Source organism: Mauremys reevesii, linkage group 4 (assembly GCF_016161935.1).
Source record: "Mauremys reevesii isolate NIE-2019 linkage group 4, ASM1616193v1, whole genome shotgun sequence".
Classification (NCBI taxonomy): Eukaryota; Metazoa; Chordata; order Testudines; family Geoemydidae; genus Mauremys; species Mauremys reevesii.
The window spans coordinates 112,925,513-112,950,181 of NC_052626.1; the positions used below are offsets into that span (position 1 = coordinate 112,925,513).

The 24,669-nt window shown below is 37.6% G+C and overlaps 1 protein-coding gene across 1 annotated transcript in view; it reads right to left on the reverse strand.

The window, feature by feature from the left end:
* Window positions 1–338: 338 nt before the first annotated feature.
* The window catches only part of CHKA (choline kinase alpha), a 29,060-nt gene continuing 4,729 nt past the window's right edge, over window positions 339–24,669 (reverse strand). The window contains exons 2-12 of the mRNA XM_039534200.1: window positions 19,160–19,271; window positions 11,110–11,163; window positions 7,920–8,033; window positions 7,186–7,319; window positions 6,707–6,811; window positions 6,220–6,278; window positions 5,765–5,852; window positions 3,923–4,031; window positions 3,218–3,324; window positions 2,590–2,671; window positions 339–1,721 (exon numbers count right to left, since the gene is read on the reverse strand). Of these exons, the coding sequence (XP_039390134.1) occupies window positions 1,662–1,721; window positions 2,590–2,671; window positions 3,218–3,324; window positions 3,923–4,031; window positions 5,765–5,852; window positions 6,220–6,278; window positions 6,707–6,811; window positions 7,186–7,319; window positions 7,920–8,033; window positions 11,110–11,163; window positions 19,160–19,271 (1,024 nt within the window). The 3' untranslated portion in view covers window positions 339–1,661. The remainder of the gene's footprint in view (window positions 1,722–2,589; window positions 2,672–3,217; window positions 3,325–3,922; window positions 4,032–5,764; window positions 5,853–6,219; window positions 6,279–6,706; window positions 6,812–7,185; window positions 7,320–7,919; window positions 8,034–11,109; window positions 11,164–19,159; window positions 19,272–24,669) is intronic.

Consider the following 24,669-nt stretch of genomic DNA (forward strand, 5'->3'; position numbering starts at 1 on the left):
AAGGGATGCCACAGAATGGACTGATTCACTATTTAAGCCAGTCTGCCTTCATGGGCAGGTTGGTATCAAGGTAAGGCCTTCAAGGTGGATGTGATCTTAGATGATCTGGGACTGGCTATCAGCACTCATTCTTCATTGCTAAGATGTGAATATGATTTACAAGGAGTAATGTCAGCTTCAAAAACCACAACCACTGGATTAAAGGTGTTACAAATTACAAGTATTTGCAAACTGATTCTCTAAAGAAATCAGAAATGGCACATTGAACAAGTCATGCTATATAGCAAACACTGCACACTCCCTCAAATGGTGTATAAAACATCTTCCACACAAGCCTCTACAGGAATACTTAAAAAAAAATTTATTGTAATATAATACAGTATGTCTTAGCAGAAAGCACAAACACAAATAAAACAATGGCCAAAGTAAAACAAGTTCCCAAAATCTAAAGATTTCTCCAGAGAACATTTACACATATGCTGTAGATTTCACAGATATATACACGTTTCATCATCATGTTACTGTTTCCCACAACACACAACTTTACTGGACTGCTGGAACAAGACTGAAATCAGAGGTTTAACAAGGAAAAAAAGCTACCTAGAAGCCAAAAATATGCCTCAGTTGGTCAAAAATGTGTCTCCCTGCCCTCACACTCTGAGGGAAAGGGGATTATCTTCTGATTTCCCTCATTCCCTCCAACCCAACACACCTTCCTTACAGCCCTGTACTGTGGTAACACCCTTCAGTTCAAGGAGAAGGGCTGGCTTCAGCTGGGAGTATTGTTAATGCCAATCCAGTCATCAGGGGGTTGCTAGAGTAATTCAAGGCACTAATTCCAGTGCTGCCAGCCTGGAGAGTTTCATATACAGCACATTGCAATACCGCAAGATAGCCAGGCTGACCAATAAAAGCATGTTCTTGGTGAAGGATGTGAAATGAATAGGTTAGTCATCCCAAATCTCTTCAGAATTTCCAGTTTAAGATTCATCTGTATTTCATTCTACAAAGACATGTACATGACAACAACTACATTCATCTAATATTTAGATAACACTTGACAGCAAATTGCTTTAATGTGTCCTTTAACCATTTTGCTGTATATAGCAGCAGCTTTCTTGAGACAATGTTCAGGGGACACAATGAGGCTAATACAATTAACTCACATTAAGGCCTTTCAGCCAGCTTCACAGTATAACAGTTGTCCTCCGACACAATTGATCTTCCCATTGACCAGTAGTGTCTACAATGTATTACCAACTACAAGTGTTCTTGTCACAACATTCACCAGTATGTCAATAAAACCCCTAAAAACAAAAAAAGTACCAACAGTAACACTGTTTGCTCTTGATGCATGTGGTATTCCACACTTAACTGTAAGCTTCCCCATAATATAAAATACCCTTTAGATTAAAAGGATTTCAAGATATTGCACTGCTGTATTATACTTTTGCCTCCCAATCTCATTCCAAAGATTTCTTATGAAACTGTAAACAAATAAACCAAGTGATTTTGTACAGTCTTCACAAATTGTATATCTGCATTCCAAAGAAACTGGAATCCACTGAAACCTTCATTACAGATACAGTAGCCTAAGCACAGTGGAAGTTCTGTCCAGCTGCTTTCTTTGTACAGTAACAGATTGTCCATTCTTCCAACATTCACACTTTAAGTTTCCTCTTCTGGTCAAAGTATGCATCAAATCTTGACAGCGCATAGTCCTAAATAAAATGAGGTAAATAATCAATTTCCTGAGAAACAGTGTCTGTTGTGTGCTGCCATGATGTACATGCATTCTTGTCTGCAGTTTGGGAGACTATATAATATGAATATAGATAGAAATATTTGGATATTATCCTCCTGGCTTCACCTTCCAAGAGTATTTGGGGCAAAGGAAGAGACCTTTTAAACAAGTTAAAGCATCATGTTAAAAGTCTAATTTCAGGTTTGGTAGCATTTCTGTATCCTATCTAATCCTTGGCTATTAGTTTCATGTCAGTTAAGTTTGTCTAGCAACAAAGCTATAGCACTATTCAAGTGTACTAAACCTTTATCAGCAGTTTCTTCCCGTAAAGTAACTAGGCAGTAATATCTTTACCATTCTTAGTCCCAGAGAGGAAACCTTACTAGAGAAGTTTGAGAAGAAAGCTATGGAAAGATTTGTTTTTCCTCCAAAACAAAACTAGTATTAAAATTAAAATCCACTGTTCATGTGTTAGTCAGGTACTGTGGAGGGCAGATGCTGCACCCTTTCAACTACAGGAGAATACGTCTGGGAGTGTGAAAGAATCAGCTCACTGGGAGGTGAAAAATAATTCCACTTCTGTTTACTACTGGACAGAGTATTAGCAAAAATTATTTATATTACCACCTGTGGCATTATTTGACTTAGGCATGGTAACTGTACAGGAGGATGGACAATTATATTCAGAAGAAACTAAGAGATTGTGTGAGTCTGAGTGTGAGAGAGAGGTAAATTTCTTTTAAGAAAGCAACGCTGACTAAGATTACTAAATTACTCTTAAGGTGCATTAAGGTTTACTTTTAATTAAATAAAAGGTTAAGATTTTACTCTTTCAGAAAGCATACCATGTATCCAAACTCAATGGATGAAATCTTCGCTTGTATAATAGACCACAGGCCCCAGAAGAAGTGTGATGCCAGGGCAAACCTGCAAATTACAAAACAAAATGCTTGCTGAAAGACTTTCTAGTGTCCCACATTAACTGCATTATCTAGCCTACCTAGAGTCAAAATCAACAGTGCCAATTTTATTATTATAACTTGCTATCTTTTAGAGTTCATATTTATTATATCTGAGCATCCCAGAACAGAGTTCCTTCTTCTCCAAGCAGTCATTATATGACATTAGTATCCCACTCACTAATCCCCAAGAAGCTTGGAAAACGTACCTTTATCTTAAGGTAGTTTTTCATAGCACAGCTTAGTTATTTGTACAATGCCATTAGTAACTTCTACAGCATACTATTTGCATTGCGCCATAATAGTTTTGACGTGGAACAAGGACTCATTTTCAACCATTAGGGGGTTTGACAGCGCATAGTCCTAAAAAAGCTATTTAAGACAAATCCTAACTAGACATTTCTCAGTGATACAAGAATGTGAATCCTATAAAGACATCAAAATGCAAGTGTTAAGCAGATAGTGCAGTGTTGGCATTCTGCGTACAGTCTATCACTACAGCAAATATAGTTACCTATTGACTTCCAGCAGCATATCTTCTTCTGTTTTGGACTTGTCTTCGTTACTTAGATTTTCAAATCCATTTTGGAATGCAGTCAGGTAACTGGAGATAAAATGAAGCTAAAGACAATAGTGATCATGAGAACACATCAGACAAGTCTTAGTCTCAAGAACAGTTAATATCATGCTAAATCTTTATAAAGACCCTAAGAAGTTTAGTTTTTTCCCCCCCCAAGATTGAAAATTTGAGTATTGACTATTCTGGATCATTTCAAAAGCTGAGCACCCAAAATAAGAATGCCACTGAGTAACAGATTAGGAATTCAGTATATAAAGACAGTATCCCATTAGTTTTACAGATACCATTTTGATATCCTATCTAACCCTTTTGCTTTTGGTCTTAACCCACAGTTATTGAAACCAGTGGAACATCAAGACAACCTTTGTATGTACATACGGGACCACAGTAAGTGTTTTACCTGAAAAGCTATTGGCAGCAATGGAAGTTTATCAGCGCTTTTTATTTTTTTAAAAGCATTGTACACTAACATCACACTAAGTTTATGAAAGAATGACTACTACATCCAGTGACACAGTGAGAGGAATTTTGGTGGACAGGATGTATAGTAACAATTAAACCAGTAATTAGGAAGGACAGATCAGATTTGAAGCTTGTGGACACTGACATTTGCATGCAACTCTACTTTCATGCACCTACCTGTTGCATCCTTGTGGGATACTTCAAAAAACTGGCTTTGAAGAATGGGTATTTTTCATAAGTGTAGTCATACATCCATTCACAGAAGTGATTTGCAATGTCAAATCCTCTGAAAATTAACAGTTTAATAGTTAGGGCAGAGTTCAAGTTTCCAGAATATTTACATATTTGCTCTTGTTTAAAATCAACGCAGTCCTGAAATTTTAATCTTATTATGAAGTACGAAGAGAACATTTGCATGAAATACTTTAAGTTCTACAAATAGGAGATCAGAATTGTCAGTAAAAACAAGTTTATTGATGAAAACACAAAAAGCAAATAGCACAAGATGCATCAACAACCCTTTCGCTTTTTTAAAAAAAGCTATCAGTAAAACCAGTGTCCTTATTGTCCATGCAGAAGAACTTGCTACTGCTGTTTGTGTGGAGTACATCAGCAATACTAGAATCTGTGACCTGAACTCAAAAACCAACGGTCCAATATATTGAAGAATTGAGAACTATTTGCTAACATTTTTATGGAATGCAGGAGGTAATTTAGATCACAAGTCATTTATTAATACTGTAAAAACCCACTTCTATATAAGTGGTTAATACTCCACTGGCATTTTGAGTTCAATTAAGTTTGTTGTGATAAGATTTAATGGAGTAGTACACTTAGAGCATACTTTTCAACTTGGCAAAAACTGATATATGGTATTACTAAGACTAAATCAGAAAGATGCTGAATGAAGCAGCACTTTTGAGCAATCCTGTAACATCCGACGTATGTGCAAGGATTATCTATCGGGAAGGAAAGGGGTTAGACAAAAGGATTGAGAGAAAGGAAAGCAATGTCAGTTGCATGAGCCCTTATGTTTACAGAAATTGCTGAATTAGTTAATTTCACAGATTTTCATGTACAGGAAGTGGAAGCTTGTATCTTGTATACATTCAGAACACCAGTAACTCATGCATTTTTCTTAAATACAGTAGGTGGTCATAGGTGAGAAAGTTATTTGAAGTTGCCTCAGAACAGAGTAACAAAAGAGACCATCTTCCTGTGCTAGAACAAGGTTGCTGCAAGAACTGATTTCAGAAGAAAGCAAACTACAGTGCTAGGAAAAGGTTTTGGTAAAAATAGCGAGGACAGTGGAAGTAATTAAGATAAAAGATGGCTTGTGTTCACAAGCCATCTCTTTAGCAGAATTTTTAAGTTATGCAGTAAAGATTTCAGACACATTACTTAGCTATTACACTAATGATCACATCTTTCTGGTTAACAGAGAGATCTCTTGCATTTTCTAAAGAGATTTTATTCACTTTTCTGCCCCATTTATGGAAAAAACAACCCAGTCATGTTTAGGAGGCATGCTATCACAGGCCAAATATGTGAACTGAACTGTAGCAGTCTGGCTTTTCAGACTTCTGCAGATGAATTAGATTTCAGATACACTGATTAAGGCACCTGCGAGCCTGCCAATTTGTCCTGTGCTCAGAGCTTCTTTCATAGATTCATAAACTTAAGGTCAGAAGGGACCATTATGGTCATCTAGTCTGACCTCCTTCACAAATCAGGCCACAGAATCTCACCCACCCACTCCTGGAACAAACCCCTAACCTATGTCTGAGTTATTGAAGTCCTCAAATCTTGGTTTAAAGACCTCAAGGTACAGAGAATCCTCCAGCAAGTGGCACTTGCAGTTTTGGTTAATCAAAGGCAGGACAGACACAGAATATAATGCAGAGAAGTACAACTCATTGGAAGAGATTAGATTTAGAAAAGTCTTATTAGCATTGCCTTTTACTGTAATTTAAAGACATGCCAACCATGAACATCTTGCTGCTGTTTAGAACAATTTACCTGTAATTATAGCTGCTGTATTCAAAGTCAATAAGCATTAGCTTTTGTTTTTCAGAATCCTCTCTGCCTTCCAAGAGCAAGACGTTACCTGAAGAGTTTTGAGAAAACACAAAGATGTAGCGAGCAGAATCACTGGAGTTGTTTTGATAAAAACTCAGACAATACTTCTATTATAAAAAGTTTTCAAAAAGCTTTGCTTAAGGATCCTGGCGTTCCTTTTGACAAAACAGGAAAGGAACATGTGAAAGCATCGGGATACCTATATTTAATTTATAACAAGCCTGTCAAACCCCTCCCCCAACTCAACCCATCATCATAATCCAAGCTGTCAGAGTTCACAGGATTGAGTACATATATAGCCCACAATAGCATTAGTAGAAATCAAGCAAGAAGTAATCAAAGGCTGCTCTTAGCACTGCAGTATTAACCTAGTTGCCAAAGTAGTGCTGTCCTACCTTCTTGGCAGTCATTGTGGCAAAAGACAACTGGTGATGAAGTAGCTTCAAGCATAGATCTGAAAAACAAGAGCAAAGGGCCAATAAAGAGCTAAGACAAAAAAGTTTCTAGACCCAGCTAAATGTAAAACTTGTTTTTGTTGCATGAACTGCCGGTTTCATAATATTCCTGACAAAAAGCTACATTTTAATGTTGCGTGTAGGCTGAGAATTTAAGTGCACAGAAATCAGGACCCTCAGAGGTAGGGCTCTACTACAACCAATTCAGCACATTATTACTGGATGCACCATTGTACCTGTTTGTAAGCATTACAAACAAGGGACAGTCATGGAGGCTGTGGGAACCGTATCACTTTGACCTGTAAATTCAAGTTTATTGAATTCAGAGAACTATACTAATACATTATTGTTACATATACAAACACTCTGGTGTCAGTGGCAATTCATATGTTAATGTAAAATAGTGGCAAAGAAGCTAAAATCTTACCTTAGGCTTTTCATTTCCTGGGGAAGATTGTAACTGAGAATTTTGTTCAATTTTCTAATCCGGGATTCTCTGGTAAATTTAATCCTCAATACTTGGTTTAGATACCTACCCAAAAAATAAAGTTAACTGTAAAACAGTGTACCAAGTTTGAGTACAATTAATATTCCAAGGCTAGAATGCCAATTATATTACAGTTGAGACCTTTTAGCTTTTTCTTTAGTTTAATCTTAAAATATTATTCTCACACACATTTTCAAAATCAGGACACAAACTGAAACTTCTGGAAAGAAGTTAAGCCTTCTTGACTCCTCCAGATAAAGCTGCTTAGAGACAGCAAGCCTTCATCCTTACAACACACCTGCCAGTTTACAGAAGAGACCCTCTAGAACAGCAAGATTTCTACCCATTAAGATGGTCATTGGGCGCTGTCTCCCCCACCCCCGTTTTATAAAATTTACAATAGAAGTGAGAAGGCTTACTTTTCCATTGTCCCAAAAAGCCATTTAGGTTCTTTATTAAATGGCATTTTCATTCCATGAAACCTGGCCATTTTCTCAGCTATTTCTGCAGATATATCAGGTAAGCCTAATTCTTCAGTGTCTAACTTTCTGCTCTGTAACAAAATAAAGTACACTTGAAAGAGTTGATAAGGACAGAGAAACATTAATATCATCACTCAATAGCTTTGAAGTAACAGAATCAAAGTTTGAATTGATTCATGAAGGTTCAGCACAATTATGATTGGGAAGAAGTTTAAGTTAGGTGCATTATCTATTAAGTATTCATTCATTTGGTAGCCTCTGATCTTCTGTCCTACAAGGTCAGAGGGTCAAGTCCCACCCAAAGTCTTATACCCTTGGACAAGAGTCCAGGGGATACGTTAAGTGTGTCATTGAAGAGAACAAAAACAAATTTTTGTGCCATTCTTCTGATTGTTAACAGAATGGCTGCTCTCAAGCTTGTTTCACTCCTTATTTATTATGATCCAACGTAAAACTACAATGGGAAAAGAAATGTTTAGAGAGACATCTTCCCTCCCCCCAGAGAGATTATAATTAGAGTCAGGAAGTCTAGTTATAGCAACAAATTACAAGTGCTAAATATTTCATTCCCACATCTCTGCTTTTGTATACAGTCCAAAGACACTCTGGTCATGTTCAATTATGACATCTTACAGCTACTAGCCTGTTGACTAGTCATGAATGTGACTCACTGGAATGAATTCCTCTAATCGGCCTTGTGGAAAGATTCCATACAGCTTCGGGCCAAGATTTCTCTCTGCAAGAATGGCAAACATAACACTCTCCAGTACCATGGCTTCTGCACCCTGCATAAAATTAAGGTAACAGAAGTTTACACAAGAGTTAAGTTTATTATGTTTAAGAGCAAAGCTCCCAAAGTTTGTTTAGGATTAGTTTTTAAATAAAAAAAAACCCCTACATCAGCTAGTCTCAGTAGAATTTAAATGACTAAAAAGAAAAAAGGTTGCTCAATACAAGAAGTTTTAGTATGAAAGCCATGCAGCATTACAGCTTCAGGAGGAAACTTTAGTGAGTGAAATTATGAGGCCCATTGGTGCCTAATGGCAAAGTGTTCACTGTTCTTCACAAGAAACTCCTGTCAGACTTGAACTCACTACACCCTGAATACCACTTTCATGGGTATTTATCCATGAAGGGTAGCATGAGGTTTCTACTAAAAGCTTATAACTTATCAATTGTCAATCACTGCAAGATGTGTACATGATTAATATTTAAAGGAACAATATAATTATACTGAGAGACTCACTCATGTGTATTGTAATGTTTCTTTGAGATGTGGATGCAGATGTGTATTCCACTCAGGTATGTGCACACCCAATGCACTGAAACAAAGCCAGAGAACTTTGTCTAGCAGTACTCCTAAGGAGCAGTGATCATGCCCTTGTCAAAGCCCCTCCCATGGCTATATAAGGGCAGCACCACCCCAACCTCCCTCAGCTTCTTTGCATGAGAGTCCCAGGCTGGAGACTCAAATACAGAGGGCAAGGAGGACAGGTCACGGAATACATATCTGCAATATCTCAAAGAACAGTTACAATACAGGTAACAGTCTTCTTTGAGTGGTTGCAGATGTGTATTCCACTCAGGTGACTCACATGCAGTACTCATAGGAAGTGGGGCTTGGAATTTATTTAAATAGAGACTGCAAAACTGCTTTCCCAAAGTTTGCATCAGGCCTTAATGCCGTGGTGATAGCATAATGTCTAACGAAGGTATGCATGGAAGACCATGTTGCAGTCCTGGAAATTTTCCACTGTAGAGACACTGCTAAGAAACACAACAGATGTTGCTTGAACGCTCATCCAATGAACTCACAATGACTGTGGGAGTGTCATCTGAGTCATCTGCTTTGTTGGTGGGGCAGCACAATGGATCATGCTTTTGCATAGACCATTTGCTTCTCATGCATCAAAAGTCCCAAGTTTTCTTGAAAACTTGGAATGAGCAAGTCAGTCATGAGGGGGTGGAATTTCATGTACTCCACAAAGCACTCTTAAATGATGGCTTCCCCATTTGCCCTAACCAGCATTAAGCTGCAACGACAGCCAAATTGTGGAAGATAGAAATAAGGTTGTCCTCAAACTACATACTTATCAAATTTACTAAATTGTTCTAATAGTACTAGAAAGAAAACTAGGAACAACTTATGTATTCCTATGGAAGGTATCTGCCCCCTTTACTAAAAAGTGTGTTGAGAGACAAATGGTGTGGCAAGAATCTAAAAAGCCCCAAGACTCTAATCCAAAGCAGTCACATGGATTTGAATCTAAGCAAAATAAATCTGATCATTAGTGAAAACTGCATGTGTTACATCACAATATGCACATTGTTTTATTGCTGGACTAAAAATTACATTAAGAACAGGGACTAGCCTGCTTTAGAACAAATTCTAGGACAAGTTCTGGAAGACTGCATTAGAGATAGGATAACTGTTAAGCTAGGTCAGTGTGGTTCTTCTATGGACCTTCAAAAACAGGGTGGCTAATGAATCTTTCCTGCTTCTCTATCTTTCATAGGCTTAATCCACTTGGATTGTTTGGAATTAGTGAGTAAAAGGCACACTTGAAAATCTGGTCACATTACCATACAGATTATATTTACAACGCCTTACTATTTATCTATACTGAAATTTTTCCAGGTCTAATGCTGCAGTTTAAACCTAGAGGCAAGCTTATCTCAGATCTGATTAAGTGGCCCTTTAGAAACTGCCATATTACTAGGTTAATGATCTACCCAAGTACCTTTGGAAAAAAAAGATTCTGTATTGTATTTTAGGCAGTATAAAATGACCTGTTAATTTTTAGCCTGCAGACATAAAAGTGGCCCTACTGCGTCAGGCCAAAGGTCCATCTAGCCCAGTATCCTGTCTTCTGACAGTGGCCAGTGCCAGGTGCCCAAGAGGAATGTCCTGAAGCCAATTCTGTGGCCTTTATGGCAGAAGACTAAATCCACAATCATATCAAATACCCAGAATAGACATTTTATCAGAGCACACAAATGCAGAGTAGACATTCTGGAGTCCTCTATCCAGTGCTGCATGGATTGCATCAGAGCTGTTGACACTTATCTTCTGCCTTGGTCTTTTATGTGGAATCACCAAAGCAGGTGCCTAAATGCAAAAAGATAACCAACCACCAGAAGACATGCCAAGTGCTGGAGGCAAAATACTTAAGAATTTAGAAGTTTCAAATGAAATGGTTAGAAGGCAAGGGGGTATGAGAAAAGGTGGTGGTATTTTTGCATTAGAGCAGAGTTTACGAGTTTCCTTTCCTCTCCAACCACGGTCAAGAAGAAAGTGACTGAGGGAAGAAGAAGGATGTTGAACCATGTGCTCTGCAGGCCATTGTGCATGTTCTACTGCTCCTTACTCAGGACAAAGGACTGCCTGGGGAGTTCTATCAGTCTGGTACCAAGGAGTTAAGAACTAGGAATGAGAATCCTGCACAAATGGTATCTTTTATATAAAAGAGTAAATTCCATTTTAAACATTTTAGAGGATTAACCTATATGCAAGAAATATTTTGACAACTCTGAGACAACGCGTAGGACTTAAGTGTTATTCAAGTCACAAATCTCTTTGGCATGCAGATGGACAATTGAGTCCAAGTTCTGGATTTTAACCAAATGCACTGGAAGGATGAAGGAAAGAAGATTGGGAAAGGCAGCAAATAGCTGAACTACCTCCATTTTTTGCAGATCAATGTCTCAGAGAAAGGGAGACAATTCCAAGAGCAACAGTGGTCATACATACCCATGTTGAGACAGGCTATTAGATTGTCTGGAATGATGAGCACACAGGAGACAAATGTGCTCCTATTTTCACCTCTATGGAATGCAAAACTAACCAGAAGTATTACTTACCTGTAAGTCATTTTCCTTCTGAGCCTGTCCTGATCCTCCTTTATTACAGGACCTCTATGAATGAGAAAAATTAAATAGTGAGAAGATGAAAGCCAACATAATTAGCAACCACCAGAATAAAGGGAGTAAATAAAACCAGCTAAACAGTTAACTATTTAAATCTCCACTGACTTAATCAGTGATATCTACAACACTAGTCTCCAACATCTGACCACACCGCTCTTATCTAACTGCATACAGTAGTTCATTCCAAAGCTTTCAAAAGGATGTGCCATTGAGATCACGCCACTCCCATAATATACTGGAAGCCAAGTATTTTCCAATATTTCAGACAGAATTTTGATTTGTTACTGAAAGTTTAGAAGAATCTTTTTAATGTTAAAAATGCTAAGTTCTTATTGAAATGTACATTTCACTTTGGAAAAAAACATCCCTCCCGTAAGTAAAAGTTAACAGTGAAGACAGTTAGGCCAGATCTACAATACAAACTTACACTGGTATAACTACATCGCTCAGCACTTTGAAAAATCCACACTCAAGTGATGCAGTTATACTGACCTAACCCCTGCTATAGACAGGGCTAGGTCAATGGGAGTGCTTCTCACATCAGCATAACTACTGCCTCTTGCAGAGCTGGATTAACTATAGGAAGAAGCTCTCCTGTCAGCATAGTAGCATCTTCACTAAAACGATACAGCGGTACTGGTATAGTTGTGCTGCTGCAGCTTTTAAAATATAGACCTATCCTTCGATACATCATAGCCAGATTAAATACAAGTCTGAAGAGAGAAGTACTGGCAGAGTGACAATAGAAAGCTTGCAGAGTACCCATTTTGCTAGATCTAGATCACCTTTTAGCTTTCAGGAATACTAAGCTTGACAACATTTAATCACTAAGCTCTACTATATGTGTATGCTATTTGTTACACGTACTGTAGTTCTTGTAAAACTAGGACTTAAATTTTCGAACAAGTTTTGTGCATATATGTGGAGGACATGCATAAGATGCCTCAATGAAATTGAATACAAGCAAACAACCAGTTCCATGCGTAATGCATTATGCTATGTTTGTTAATAGCCATCATAAAGCAATTTCAAAACATTAACAAGTCATGCCCTCAGCAGCTGAACCCTCAGTGGCACATGCTTTTAACAAAGTTGCACATTTAAAATGCAAATAGGAATAAAAACCATAGTCTCTTAAGGGTCTGAAGGCAAGGCAACAAGCAAGCAAATATTTGCTTAGTTCTATTCAGCATTTTGTGTGTGGCTGCTATTGATGTTGCAATTCTGCTGCAACATTGCTGTTTGGGTATTTAAACCACACTAAGTGTGAAGGCCCATAAAGGAAGCCTCCATCTCATGATCGGAATAGAAACATTTCATTCATGGAACCATGAGTATACCTTTCTGTTCCAAAGCTCTAACATATCCGTACCAAGGGTGTAAGTGTGGAGTGACCAAATACAAGTTAAGCATCACCATCTGTCCTAAGTACCACACAGCAAACTAATGATTTACACAAACTATACAGCTACAGTATTTATTTCAAAAGTTACAGCAAGGATGTAGTTGATATAATCAAGAATCTGTCAGAAAGTACTTCCTATTCCACTAAGGTACTAAGCTCCTAGCAGACAATATGAAGGCTACTAAATTAGTATATATTCCTTCCAATGAAATTAATTAGACTTAAAACACCCACTGAGCCTAATGTGTAATTAAACAATAATGTTAGGCCTTGTACAAAATGACTCCTCTGAAAAGTGTGTCCTATGTCAATACCACTATTGCATCTTACTGAATATTCTTGGAACAGCCGCCAAAGGGTTACTCACCATCCAGGAGTCTTTCCTTCTTCATGATGCTCCTAGAATGGTTCAGTTTATCAGAAGTTAAGTGGATTAGATGGCTTTTTCCAAGACCTGAATAGGTACCACTTTCAATTTATTTGGTTCATACCAGTATCAAGAGACTGGTCAGTACTCTTGTATGAGTATTCTTCAGATTGGTGCCTGAGAATCTTAATGGCATCTACTGTACTATATCTTTAGGAGAAAGTAATGATGGCTATGTACTGCAGATTCATCAGAAAAATGAGACTTCTGCAGCATTCCTTCTTTTTGGTTACCTCAGCACAGAATGTTGTCCAAGCAAGGCAGAAGATAGAATGTGGAAAAGTTATTAAATTAATGGTTTGCAGTTATGAACAGAGGATTAGAGTTGAGTAGTACACAGGTGCAAATTAGATAAAGCTCCTGTTATAGTCTCTCAAGGAGGATCTTTAACTAGTGAACACTTTTGGACTGAGCTTTTTGTGAGAAGTTACTTTAAGGCTTAGATATTAGAGGTTAAGACAAAAAAAATCTCATTTTAGTTGAAATAATCAGGAAGTCACCTGTAAGAATGTTTGAGGCACACAATTATTTTCTTGCACCACCAGTCAGACAACAGACAGTGTATGTAATTCTCCTACTCTTGACCAGCCATCAAGAATGCAGTTTTCCCACAACAGAGCTCACTTCACAAGCTCTCAGAAGCTCAAGAAGTGCAACTCTAGTTTTTAGAAGAGCCAATGCTATTGATCTTATGTTTGCTTTAAGAGCAATGGAGATTTTTAGAAGTGATGAACTATTTGAGGTAGAGAACCAGGATTGGCTCCCAAGATTTCTGTAGGGAAATATTTTGTTAACTGTAAAGCACATAGATGTTCTGAAATCCATTTTAAGGTGGTGGTGGGCCATTCCTTAAAGTAGGACTGTATAATAGTGTTCTTGTTATTGCAGAAAGGAGTTTGCTTATAAAGCAGATTAAAAGTAAACCTAATAAATTCAAGGTTACTAGGTGCCAGTGAGGACAACTATTTAATACTAAGATGCAGGGGGGAGGAGAAGTGGGGGTAGAAAAATTGCTGCAAGTCTTTAGAGCTAGTAGCCAAAGGTGATTCCCCTCCTCCCCCCCAAAACAGACCCCTGATCTTGAGTAACTAATCTTTAAATTTTCCCACTCCAACCCTATACAGAATCTACTGACCTGTGTTGAAGGCTTCTTTCGGTTAGATGGCAAAGATGGCAAAGATTGTTTCACTGTCTAAATTTAAGTGTTAAGAACATGACTGATTTATATCTATACTGATCACATATGCCAGTTTGACAAGGAGAATTTAAGTTCTGCATTTTCCATCCTGATATCCCAGGATTTACTGGACAAGCTGGCTTCTATTGGAAGATGAACACACAACCCTGAGTCTTTGGAGGAAGTGAGTTTGTCAGCGAGGGTGACCAGATGTCCTGATTTTATAAGGCCAGTCCCGATATTTGAGGCTTTTTTTTTTTAAATATAGGCTCCATTGACCCCCTACCCTCCATCCTGATTTTTCACACTTGCTGTCTGGTCAGCCTATTGTCAGCACAAACCTAAGGGTGGTTAAACTTGCTATGCTTTAGCAATGGTCCCCAGCTCCTTGTTTGCAAGCTCATTTCTAGCACTGGAACATGCAACTTTGTGGATTTACGCCCTTGCTGGTGACTCTTGGTTTCAAGTGGCCAGAAGAGTTAAAGGCATACTGAGTCACAGAATGGAAACATTTTTAAACCCTGAAATCTGGTCAGTACAACTCATGACCAAGAAACATATTGTGTATAGTACCAGTAGAAACCTGACGTCCTCCTTGGACTCTAAAGTCTGATGGTGAAAATTGGCATGCAAGCTACCTAATAAGAGGGATGCCCAGAGTTATCTATTAAGCAGAATGGAATAAATATATTGATTCAGACATTGAGTTCCACCTGAAAAGAATTATAGCTTGTGTTGTGTTGTCCTTGTACCTAGGTAAATCCGAATGAAATGAGACCAGAGTAACTTCATCTAAATCTTAGCAACTGGGAATTGATGGGTTTTTGTTTTTTTTACAACCTGCAGTAGGAACTCTGCCTTATGTCAAGGCATCTCTAATCCTCTTGACTTCAGACAACGTTACCATTCTATAATGAAGGAGCAGAGGAAAGGAATGGGGAATATTTGTGCAAGATTTTGGTATTTGTAGTTACTCTTTACATATTTAGACAGCATAAACAGCAGCTGTGCTACTTAAGTTTTACTATTTTCTAAACACATCAAAACCTGGAACTAAAAAAAATGAAAGCTGTAGAGAATGCTCCAACTTCAGAGATCTCATACTATACCGTGAATCGTGTCTGTCACCTGGAAACCAGAGTGCTCTAGGCACGATCGCATGGGCAAGCCTGCAGCAGAGAACACATGCATATACAACTAAAGTGGTACATTACCCTCAGAACACCCTTAACTCCACCCAACACAAATATATCCCCTGTAAGAGGTGCTTGGCTTCATTCAAGCTATCTGCCAGTGCCAGGGATTTGTAGTTATTCCATGCTACAAACAGACATTAAAAACAGCAACAATCACAGAAAACATTGATAATTACAGTTACACAGCAGTCTGCATTTTATTTAGTTACAAAAATAAAAAAGGCAGCAAGGCAGGTATGGAACAATTTTTGACAGAAATGTGGCAACCATTTTAACTTGTTCAGTTGTTTGCTTGAATGAAAGGTTAGAGACCAGATAGAACATTAGAGTTCCCAGGTCTCTCTTTTCTTCATTTATATGTAGAAATTTGTTTTGTCTGTTAAACAATATAAAGCCCCAGTAATGCTGAGTTCATGCTTCTTTTGACAGAAAAATGGGAATTTGAATCAATCCCCAAGTCATCTTTTGGTAGGTAAACTTACATAAATGAAAAATTAAGTTGAAGTTATAGTACCAACTGTTGTAATAACGTGGGAGCTTTTATTCTGAATTTAAATAGGAAAACAGCACACAATATTAGAATGTTCTGCATATAAAACCTAGTCTCAAAGTCCAAAACATTAAGTGCACTTTGGTAAATCTTTCAGTTCAGTAGTTTATACACCAAGATAGAGAACAATTCAATAGTCACTTGGTTGCACTGAGAAGCTTTAAAGTTAAATGCTCCCATAACAATTTAACTCTGTGGGCAGGAATGAGGAAAAAAGTAGCAAAAGACATTAGTTTACTTTGAATGTATGTGACATATCTGCATTGTGCCTCAAACACTTCAATTTTAATGTGGTTAGTATTTTTACCTTTCACAAGCACAAATACTTGTCCTCTTTAAAAAAAAAAGAAAAAAAAAGATCTGCTCAAGGATATACTCAAGAGAAGTCCTTGATGTGTATAAACATCCATGCCAGTGAGACCATTCATAATGGCCAAGCCAGTTCAGCTCCACCCTCCACCCCACATTCATGCACACAGAAAATTTCTTAAACATATAAACTATTATGACAGAGGAAGGACAAAGCTATCCTTGTGTGGCAGCTTTAACCAACTGGCATGGTTTATATTTGATGAGTTATATGTACTGACATTTGTGTCTTCCAAAATTCATAATAGCAAACTGTGATCATTTTTTATTAGCAACAAATGGTTCTCCCAAAAGGTGGCTTGTATTGGAAATAATGGTGTGAGTATCCTTCATTTAAAAAGTCAGTGTCACTTACTTTTCTATGTTTCACTCCTCAATTTATTATGAATACAGTCTTCACTGAATGAGGGGACCTGGCATAGCTTGCTTTGTGCACCAATTTCAATAGAAATTGGAACTGACAACTGTTCAAAACTGCTACAGCAAAGGCAGCGAAACCAGTTAAAACTTACAAGTGGTGACTTATTTTTCTAAAACTATCACTGGGTCTTAAGAAATAATTTTAGGGTTAGGCCCCAAAACTGACAAACTTCTCAACTAATGTCGCTATTTCTTTCTATATGCAAGTGCTACTTTTTAATCATCACTAAAAAGGGAAGAATTTTGTTCACGCGTTCTTTATAACCCTGCTTAAACATTTTAGTTTATGCCACCAGAAATTCACTACAATCCTAAATGAGGCTTTCAAAATACCTCAATAAAAAAATGCAGTTTGCTTGTTTTAATTTGAGTTTAAGATGTAGGTGCTGGAAGAGACAAATGTTTGTTGACAGAAATTGTGAACCTCAATGCAATCTGAAAGTTTTACCTTGGGACTTTCTCTGCTTACTTAACCCTTAGTGAACTGCACCAACAAGAGCAGTCATTTCACTGCCACTACGGAAATAAAGGAAGTTAGACATCTCAAAAGATCCTTCAACACCAAGATGAAAAAGGTTAGAAAAGTTCTGAATGTACAGTTTCAAATTATTTAACCAATTTAGACAAATTAGTCCTTATATTTTAAGCCCAAAATCTTGTTTTGATTCCTTTATGAACAGGGCAGAAAAGAGGTAAGTCAAGAAAAAACCCCGAAGGAAAGAGGCAGGTGACTAAGCTCTAATATTTGTAATTTGTTTTTCCAAACTTTTTCAATGCATAATTACATTCAAAGCCTCTTGCTACTAAAAAAAAGCTAGAAGTTCTGCCCTTCCATTACTCAAATACAGAAGTTTTGCAGTCTATTTTCCTACTCAAAACTACTGACATTTTAAGATAGACTAAAATTAAACCCATAAAATTAAATTATTCTATTGTGAAAATCATTTAGTGAATTATACTAATATCAATCTATATAACCTATTTTGTAAATTGACTATGGATTAAGTTTATTTTAAAAAATAACTAACTAGTTCTCTTTTGGAAGGTTTCACTAAATCAAGAAAATTATTAAAACTTGGCTTAACTGAATACTACGTATTCATCAAATACAGACTGAATTCTTAATTTAGGTCCAGCTGTGCCTCGGTGGTCTCAGACCAGTGGATAATCTATAGCTGTTGCCGCAATACTTGGCTACAATGGGCCATGCTAAGAATAAACCCTTTAAAATGAATGATGGTCCAGGCTTTCAGCAATTAAAGTCAGGACCTGAATCTCATTTTTGTGTTGTGTATATAAATAAGATGCATTTTGTGATTAGTTAAGTGACACTTTCAGGTTTAATTGGATGCTATTATCACTTTCTGGTCAATTCACAGAAGAAGGAAGCATGGATTAAATTTTCAATAATTAACTGATGTAATACCTTCAGAAGATTATTCCAAGGAAATGACTGGGAATTGAAGGAAATTGCCACCAACTAATGGTCAGCAAAAGACAAATTTCAATCACATGGGAAAAACTGAACATTATGTGAAGTGTCAAGAAAGGTAGGTAAGATTAAAGTTTGTTCCATAGTTATGCACAGTTATAGCTGTTAAGAATTTTATAATAGGTCACCTTTACAAAGTGTTGTATACTCCATTTGGAAGTTCACCTGTTAATTCTCTTTTAAAGATTGACAATTACGTGGCAATATTTACAAAGAGGTTTTAATCTTGGTACTGACTAATTGGCAGTGAGAGCAATATTGAAAGAATGTTTGATAAAGAGCTCCATGTTAGTAAGCTGCTATGGCAGTTTTAAGACCTAGCATACATTCTGAAATACAGGTTTTGGAATGAGACAGCTGCAGGGTACTGGATGTTTGGGTCCAAAGTTTTAACACTATTAAATACTGTACATCAATAGCTTTTAAAGTAACCATAATAGACATCTACTCAGCGTAGGTCTCTACAAAATGCTCAAAGACTATTCAGAGTAAGTTTGACAAAGCTTCAACTTAAACCTCAGAAGGGTTTGTGAAAGTGAGGCTAAGATTTAAAGGATTTACAAATTGTTTAGTCCTTTGAAATCTTATGATACCAAAGAAATTCCTATAAATTACACAGCAGCAGATTTTATACCTTGTTTTGGAATATCACACTGCAAACTCTTAATACCAGAAATAAACATTATGGACCAAACCAACAGCAAATGAGCCTTCAGCTGATACACGCGAGCCAGGATTTCTGTATAGAAAGGAGTACAAGTTCTAGGCAATGACAAATAACAGAAACTGACAAACTAGAGATCTAGCCCCACCACCACCAAAAAACATTCCCCAACAGTAAGAGTAGAACACACTTGCCTTGTGACACTGATCGTTTAAGTCTCTTGAAATAATTCTCCAGATAAACTATAGAAACCCTCCCACTCCCAAAATATTCTATGTACTCACCATCTGTAGGATTGCACCGTATAAGCGGAGGAGAACTTTTCGTGGCTCATCTGCAACCGTCTCCATGGTGTCAGGTAACGAGCACTGGAACAGCATGTTGCTGAGGCCACCTCTATCAAAATAAAGGTGATGTTCATAAAGTCTACTGAATATCAGAAAACTGTACATTCCTCTCATATCAGTAAAGAATAGATTCCTGCTTTAGTACATATTCCAAGGCTCTGGACTGTCAGATCTGGAAAGAGTGACCTGATCTAAACACAGACCAAATTCAAACTCTTCAGCACATCACTAAAAAATTTCTTACTGATTTGTGGTTTAAAGACTGCTCATAACATAGCTTGCCATTAGAGACAGGAATCTAAATTTTTATTTGGGGGAAGAAAAAAAATAGGTGTTTTACTTCTTACTGTGGGACAGTCTGTTTTTCTGCTGAAGAGTTACATTGGAATCTAGCCTGAGGAATAAAGACTCTTCCACATTTTCAAAATGCCAATTTATTATTTAATTGAACAACAACAGGATCTATTTGGGGAAAGGCTCATGAGTCGAATAGTAGATATGGTGAAGGTCAGGACTGACTTGTTTTAATGAGCTTCACGCCCAGTAGCTAAAATGATGCTGTTCTAAGCTGTACAGGTCTGTCATATCTTACGTGGTAATAAAAAAAAGGTAATAATTGGAAATACCAGTCTCCTAGAACTGGAAGGGACCTTGAAAGGTCATCAAGTCCAGCCCCCTGCCTTCACTAGCAGGACCAATTTTTGCCCCAGATCCCTAAGTGGCCCCCGCAAGGATTGAACTCACAACCCTGGGTTTAGCAGGCCAATGCTCAAACCACTGAGCTATCCCTCTCCCATGCACGATTTCAGCTTTACGCGGTCGGCAAAAACAAAAACAAAACAAAAAAGAGAACAACAATTGAAATACTGTTTTTGTAGTGCGGGCGATTCCGCCTGCCATTCAGCTCAATGGAATTTTGACTATAGGCGGTTTTCGCTTTACGCGCTAACTGCGGAACGGAACCCCCGCGTAAGATGAGACTCGCCTGTGCTCATCTCTTCATAAGCACTAAACCTCCAAAAAGATTAGATTTAACAGTCACCGAAAAAAGTTCAGTTACTTTATCTTGAGACATGCAGTTATGAACACAGAAGTTTGGCAGAAGTTTTCATACGCTTCTGCGAACTTGATTGTGTACTATGCTCTCTCCCTTTATTTACTCGTAACATCAGGTATTGAAGGATACCATCAATTAATGGTTTAATTAGAACCCAAAGAAATTGCATAATTTCGGCCCTGCTTACCTATAGTAAAAATAAAATAAGAGTTTCACATAGTAGTTTATATGCAGAAACCTGTAGATCTAAAATGTATTGAAATTTGATTTGCACTAGCTCTCAGTTTAACTAGCTGACTATTTGTTTGGGGAGCCCTACTATAGTGGGACTAGCACCTGTTACAAGGGGTTGTGAAATAAACATCTACTATATGTGCTGCATGATATGATTAAAAACCACACAAAAAGGAACCACTAAGATTAATGAAATATGTTTTCAGCTTGTACCCCTTTTACTAGAATAGTTTAAAATTTTACTTGAACAAAAACTTCCAGTGCAGCTTGATTGCTCAAAAGAATGCTCATTTAACTTAACTATCCATGGACAACAAATTAGTGTGATGGCATGTCAGCTCATTCTGCAAACAGACTAGATTTACACAGTCTGTAGCTATGGTTGCAGAGGTGTTGGGTCTTATGAAGTCCAGTAGTAAAATATTTTCATATAGCATCTTTAAACGTAAATTTTTGTATTTAAAGAGTAACCAATAGTGTCAGAGGAGAAAATACCGCCTACAACTGTGACAATAGTTTTATTGAGGGGAAATGAAATGGAATACATCTGGAGTGATATTTTCCTCTGCTGGTGGCCCAACAGCAAGCAGAATATGTCTGATGCCCCTTTTATAGGCAAAGATAAACAAATTGAATTAGAAGGCTGATGACTAGGCAGGTAGAATAGGATGAAAACTGTAAATATTAGAATTGGTTCTCAACTTCATAAATGGGACAGCTAAAAATGATGGACAGCATCTATATAGGTTATTTTTGTTCCTTGTGGTTGCAACAGAGTGATGAGTTTGTCAATTGTTATGGTGCCAAAACGAAGTTAATAGTTGGCATCTATCAGATGCTGAGGGGGCTGCAGTTTGGCACTTGTACAATCAAATGGATTCATCTCTATAAACAAGCCTGGCATTTTTAAATGTTTATATTACCATAGCCACTTGCATCCCAACTAGGATTGGGATCCTACTGTGCTAGGTAGTATACCAATATATGATCGAAGACATCAGGGAAACATGCAAAACCTGAGAAAAGAAGATGGTGGTCAGCTTGCAGTGGTAATTACAAGAGCTGTGAGGTGTTGGGTGAACAAATAAAAAGTTGAGAGTTAGGCATCCCCAGGAAGTTAGCATACTTTCAAGCTAAATATCTAGTCAAATTAAAATATGGTACCTCAACTAGCTATAGCTAGACAGGTATCTGTCAAGGGGGGAGATTCAGTATACTTCTGGTTCTCTCTCCCATATCAGCAAGATCACATTGCTTTGCTATCCTAGAACTAATACTGCTTTGCGTACCCCAGTTACAAGTTCATCTTTTGAAAGCCTTCAAGCATTTAATTATCTTGGCAACAGCCTGGTTATCCAGTATCTGGACCAAGTTTATTATAGCAAATTGAACCTCCTCCTTTAAATCATTTCAAGATAAAAGATTAGATTGAACACTTATGCTCATATCATACCCCATTTATGCTCACTTATTTCAAGTGAAACAAAGTGCTACAGAAGACGTTACCACTACATTGCCTACTTGTTTCTAATATGTAAATCAGTGATCTGATTACCTTGAAGACAGCCATACCTGTCTGTCTCCCACCCTGTAAATTATTCATAAGGCAGCAACAAAAGATTGAGAGGGAAAGAAAAGAACACTGATGCCACTCACAACTGCTGGATTTTCATAGGTTTCAGTTATTTATGATTACTGATGTGCATCACCTCTTACCTGTAATGCATAAAGCTATGTTCATTACAAAATTTCATTATGTCCGAAGTACTGCAGTTTAAAGAAAGGTCTTTATGACCGTGGTGTTTTACAAAAATGGCAGCTATTGCTACATACTCCACTTGCTAGTAGTCTTATCTTTTAATATTTCTAATGTGCTGAAACGGCTTAGAAGGGCTCAGGAGAACCTTGTTTTTAAACACTGAAATAAATTGGTTCAACCATTTAAGTTCCAGTATGCAACATAAAAGTTGGTTATTGTCTCAACTTAGCTTTGATTAATGAGTCTTATTTAAAATGCAGTTCTACCCTGAAACATGACTATCTAAACCTAATTCATTCATACTCAACAGGTATGCTCCCTGCATATAATATTCAGAGTCATAACAGGCTGATTAATGCATTGTTACTTTTGACTTCTGTGAGCACTGCAGAGCTAGCAGTCTAGTGAGATGTGATTTCAATTCATTCTTGAGCATGACTAACAGAACTGATTACCAAGTTACAGCTGCAGGACCAGTTAGATTTTGCCCACATACCTGTGCAACCCAGTTATCTTCAGTGGGTTTATAATAATAATAGGAGATATACCAGTCTCCTAGAACTGGAAGGGACCTTGAAAGGTCATTGAGTCCAGCCCCCTGCCTTCACTAGCAGGACCAATTTTTGCCCCAGATTCCCTAAGTGGCCCCCTCAAGGATTGAACTCACAACCCTGGGTTTAGCAGGCCAATGCTCAAACCACTGAGCTATCCCTCCTGCACAGGTATGAGGGCAAAATCTGGCCTGTGGAACCTTTTTCTAGTGGTAACACAAGAGAAAGAAAGAGCAAAAGAAAGTTTGACTTTAGAATCCCAGGTTGAGTTTGCTGGGACAGCAATTAGAATTTTTTTTTTTAAATTGAGCACACCTGATAGGAAATAATTGAGGCAGACTGGGTAGCTCATGCTGCCATTATTCAATATTTGTTTTCAGACCACAACTGAGCTTTAAACAAGTACATTGGCTGAGGCACTCTTTAGGAAGAGGAACTTATACAGGCATTTGGTAAAACTGCTAAATCATGGTTGATTTTTTAGCTGGGTAAGGTGTTTAGGAAATCCTGAGGCCTTTAAGTGATTGTGCCAGTATCCTGGAACAGCTACTTAGTGAAGTGCACCAATATCCAAGTACAGCTAAAGGTGACAGATAATGTTTTAGAAAAGGTTAGCATGCAATACATATTACTGTAGCCTTTATTTTGCCTCCGACAGATTTCAGAACATTACTTAGTAATACTTAAAAGGTTCCCAGTTCCACTTTGCTTTTTGGGGAAAAAAAGCTTAGTCACTCACCCCACATTGTCTCTATTATATTGCTTTTCTGCAGCATGTCTTCATTACTGCCTCTCCTATCAGCATTATCTGGAATTTCCTTTCACAGCAAAGAAAAAAATAGTGTAATACTGATGGAAGTATAACTGTTAAGAGTGGACAGGGATGGTGGTAATATGGGCTTATCTTTCCAAAAGTGACCAGGATAAAGCAGTAGGCTAAAACTACATTTTATACTTCATTATGACCCTTAAAATTTGCACTGTATTACACCAATTAAGTTAAAGCAATACTTTGTATGTCATGCCATGATCTCACCACTTTACAAAAAGCTGCAGCTCTTTCAGATGCCCAAAAGCTCAGAGGTTTGGGAAAAGCACAGCATGATAGACCCTGTCATATTTCTATTGCTCAGGTTTACCTTCAATGGGATCCTAGGAGTCTGAATGTCAGAGGCCTACCAAAAAAAAAAAAAGCTGGGTAGATCAGCACTTCTGAACTTATCTGCAGAGAGCTGGCTACTGACATGGCACTAGCTACTCATTTTCAGCTGCTTCAATGGAGATCTATGCTCTTTGTGATGAAGTAAGAATGCCTTTAAAAAAAACACCACTGAGAAGCAGCCAGTCTGTATGCTTCTACTGGGGCTGCTAACTATACAGAGAAAACAGCAGCAATCCTTTGGAACCAGAACCATCTGTGGGAAACGAATATCCAAGGAAACATAGTACAAAGCATCCAGATAGTATGTTTAAGGAAGAAGAGGACCAGGTGGTCTGGAAACTATAAGTATGCAGTGGGGGAAAGACTAGGCAACTTATAACCATGCAGGTAAACAGGGGGGAGAAAGTAATAGAAAGATAAGAGAGATCAAATGAAGAACAAAAATAGACCATGTAGAATCATGACTACAACACTAGGGCTACCTACATCTCCAAATAGCATTTAACATAGAACATCAAACTGTTAATGTTTACTTCCCTTGTAAAGCCCTTGAGAATGGGATAGTTTATTAGTCTTAGGATAAACAGTCCTTTAAAAATAATTGTACAACAATACAAAACCAGCGTGATGGACAATTCCTATGTGAAGGACTGATTTTGAAGTGTATTCGTCTGGTGCTCTACT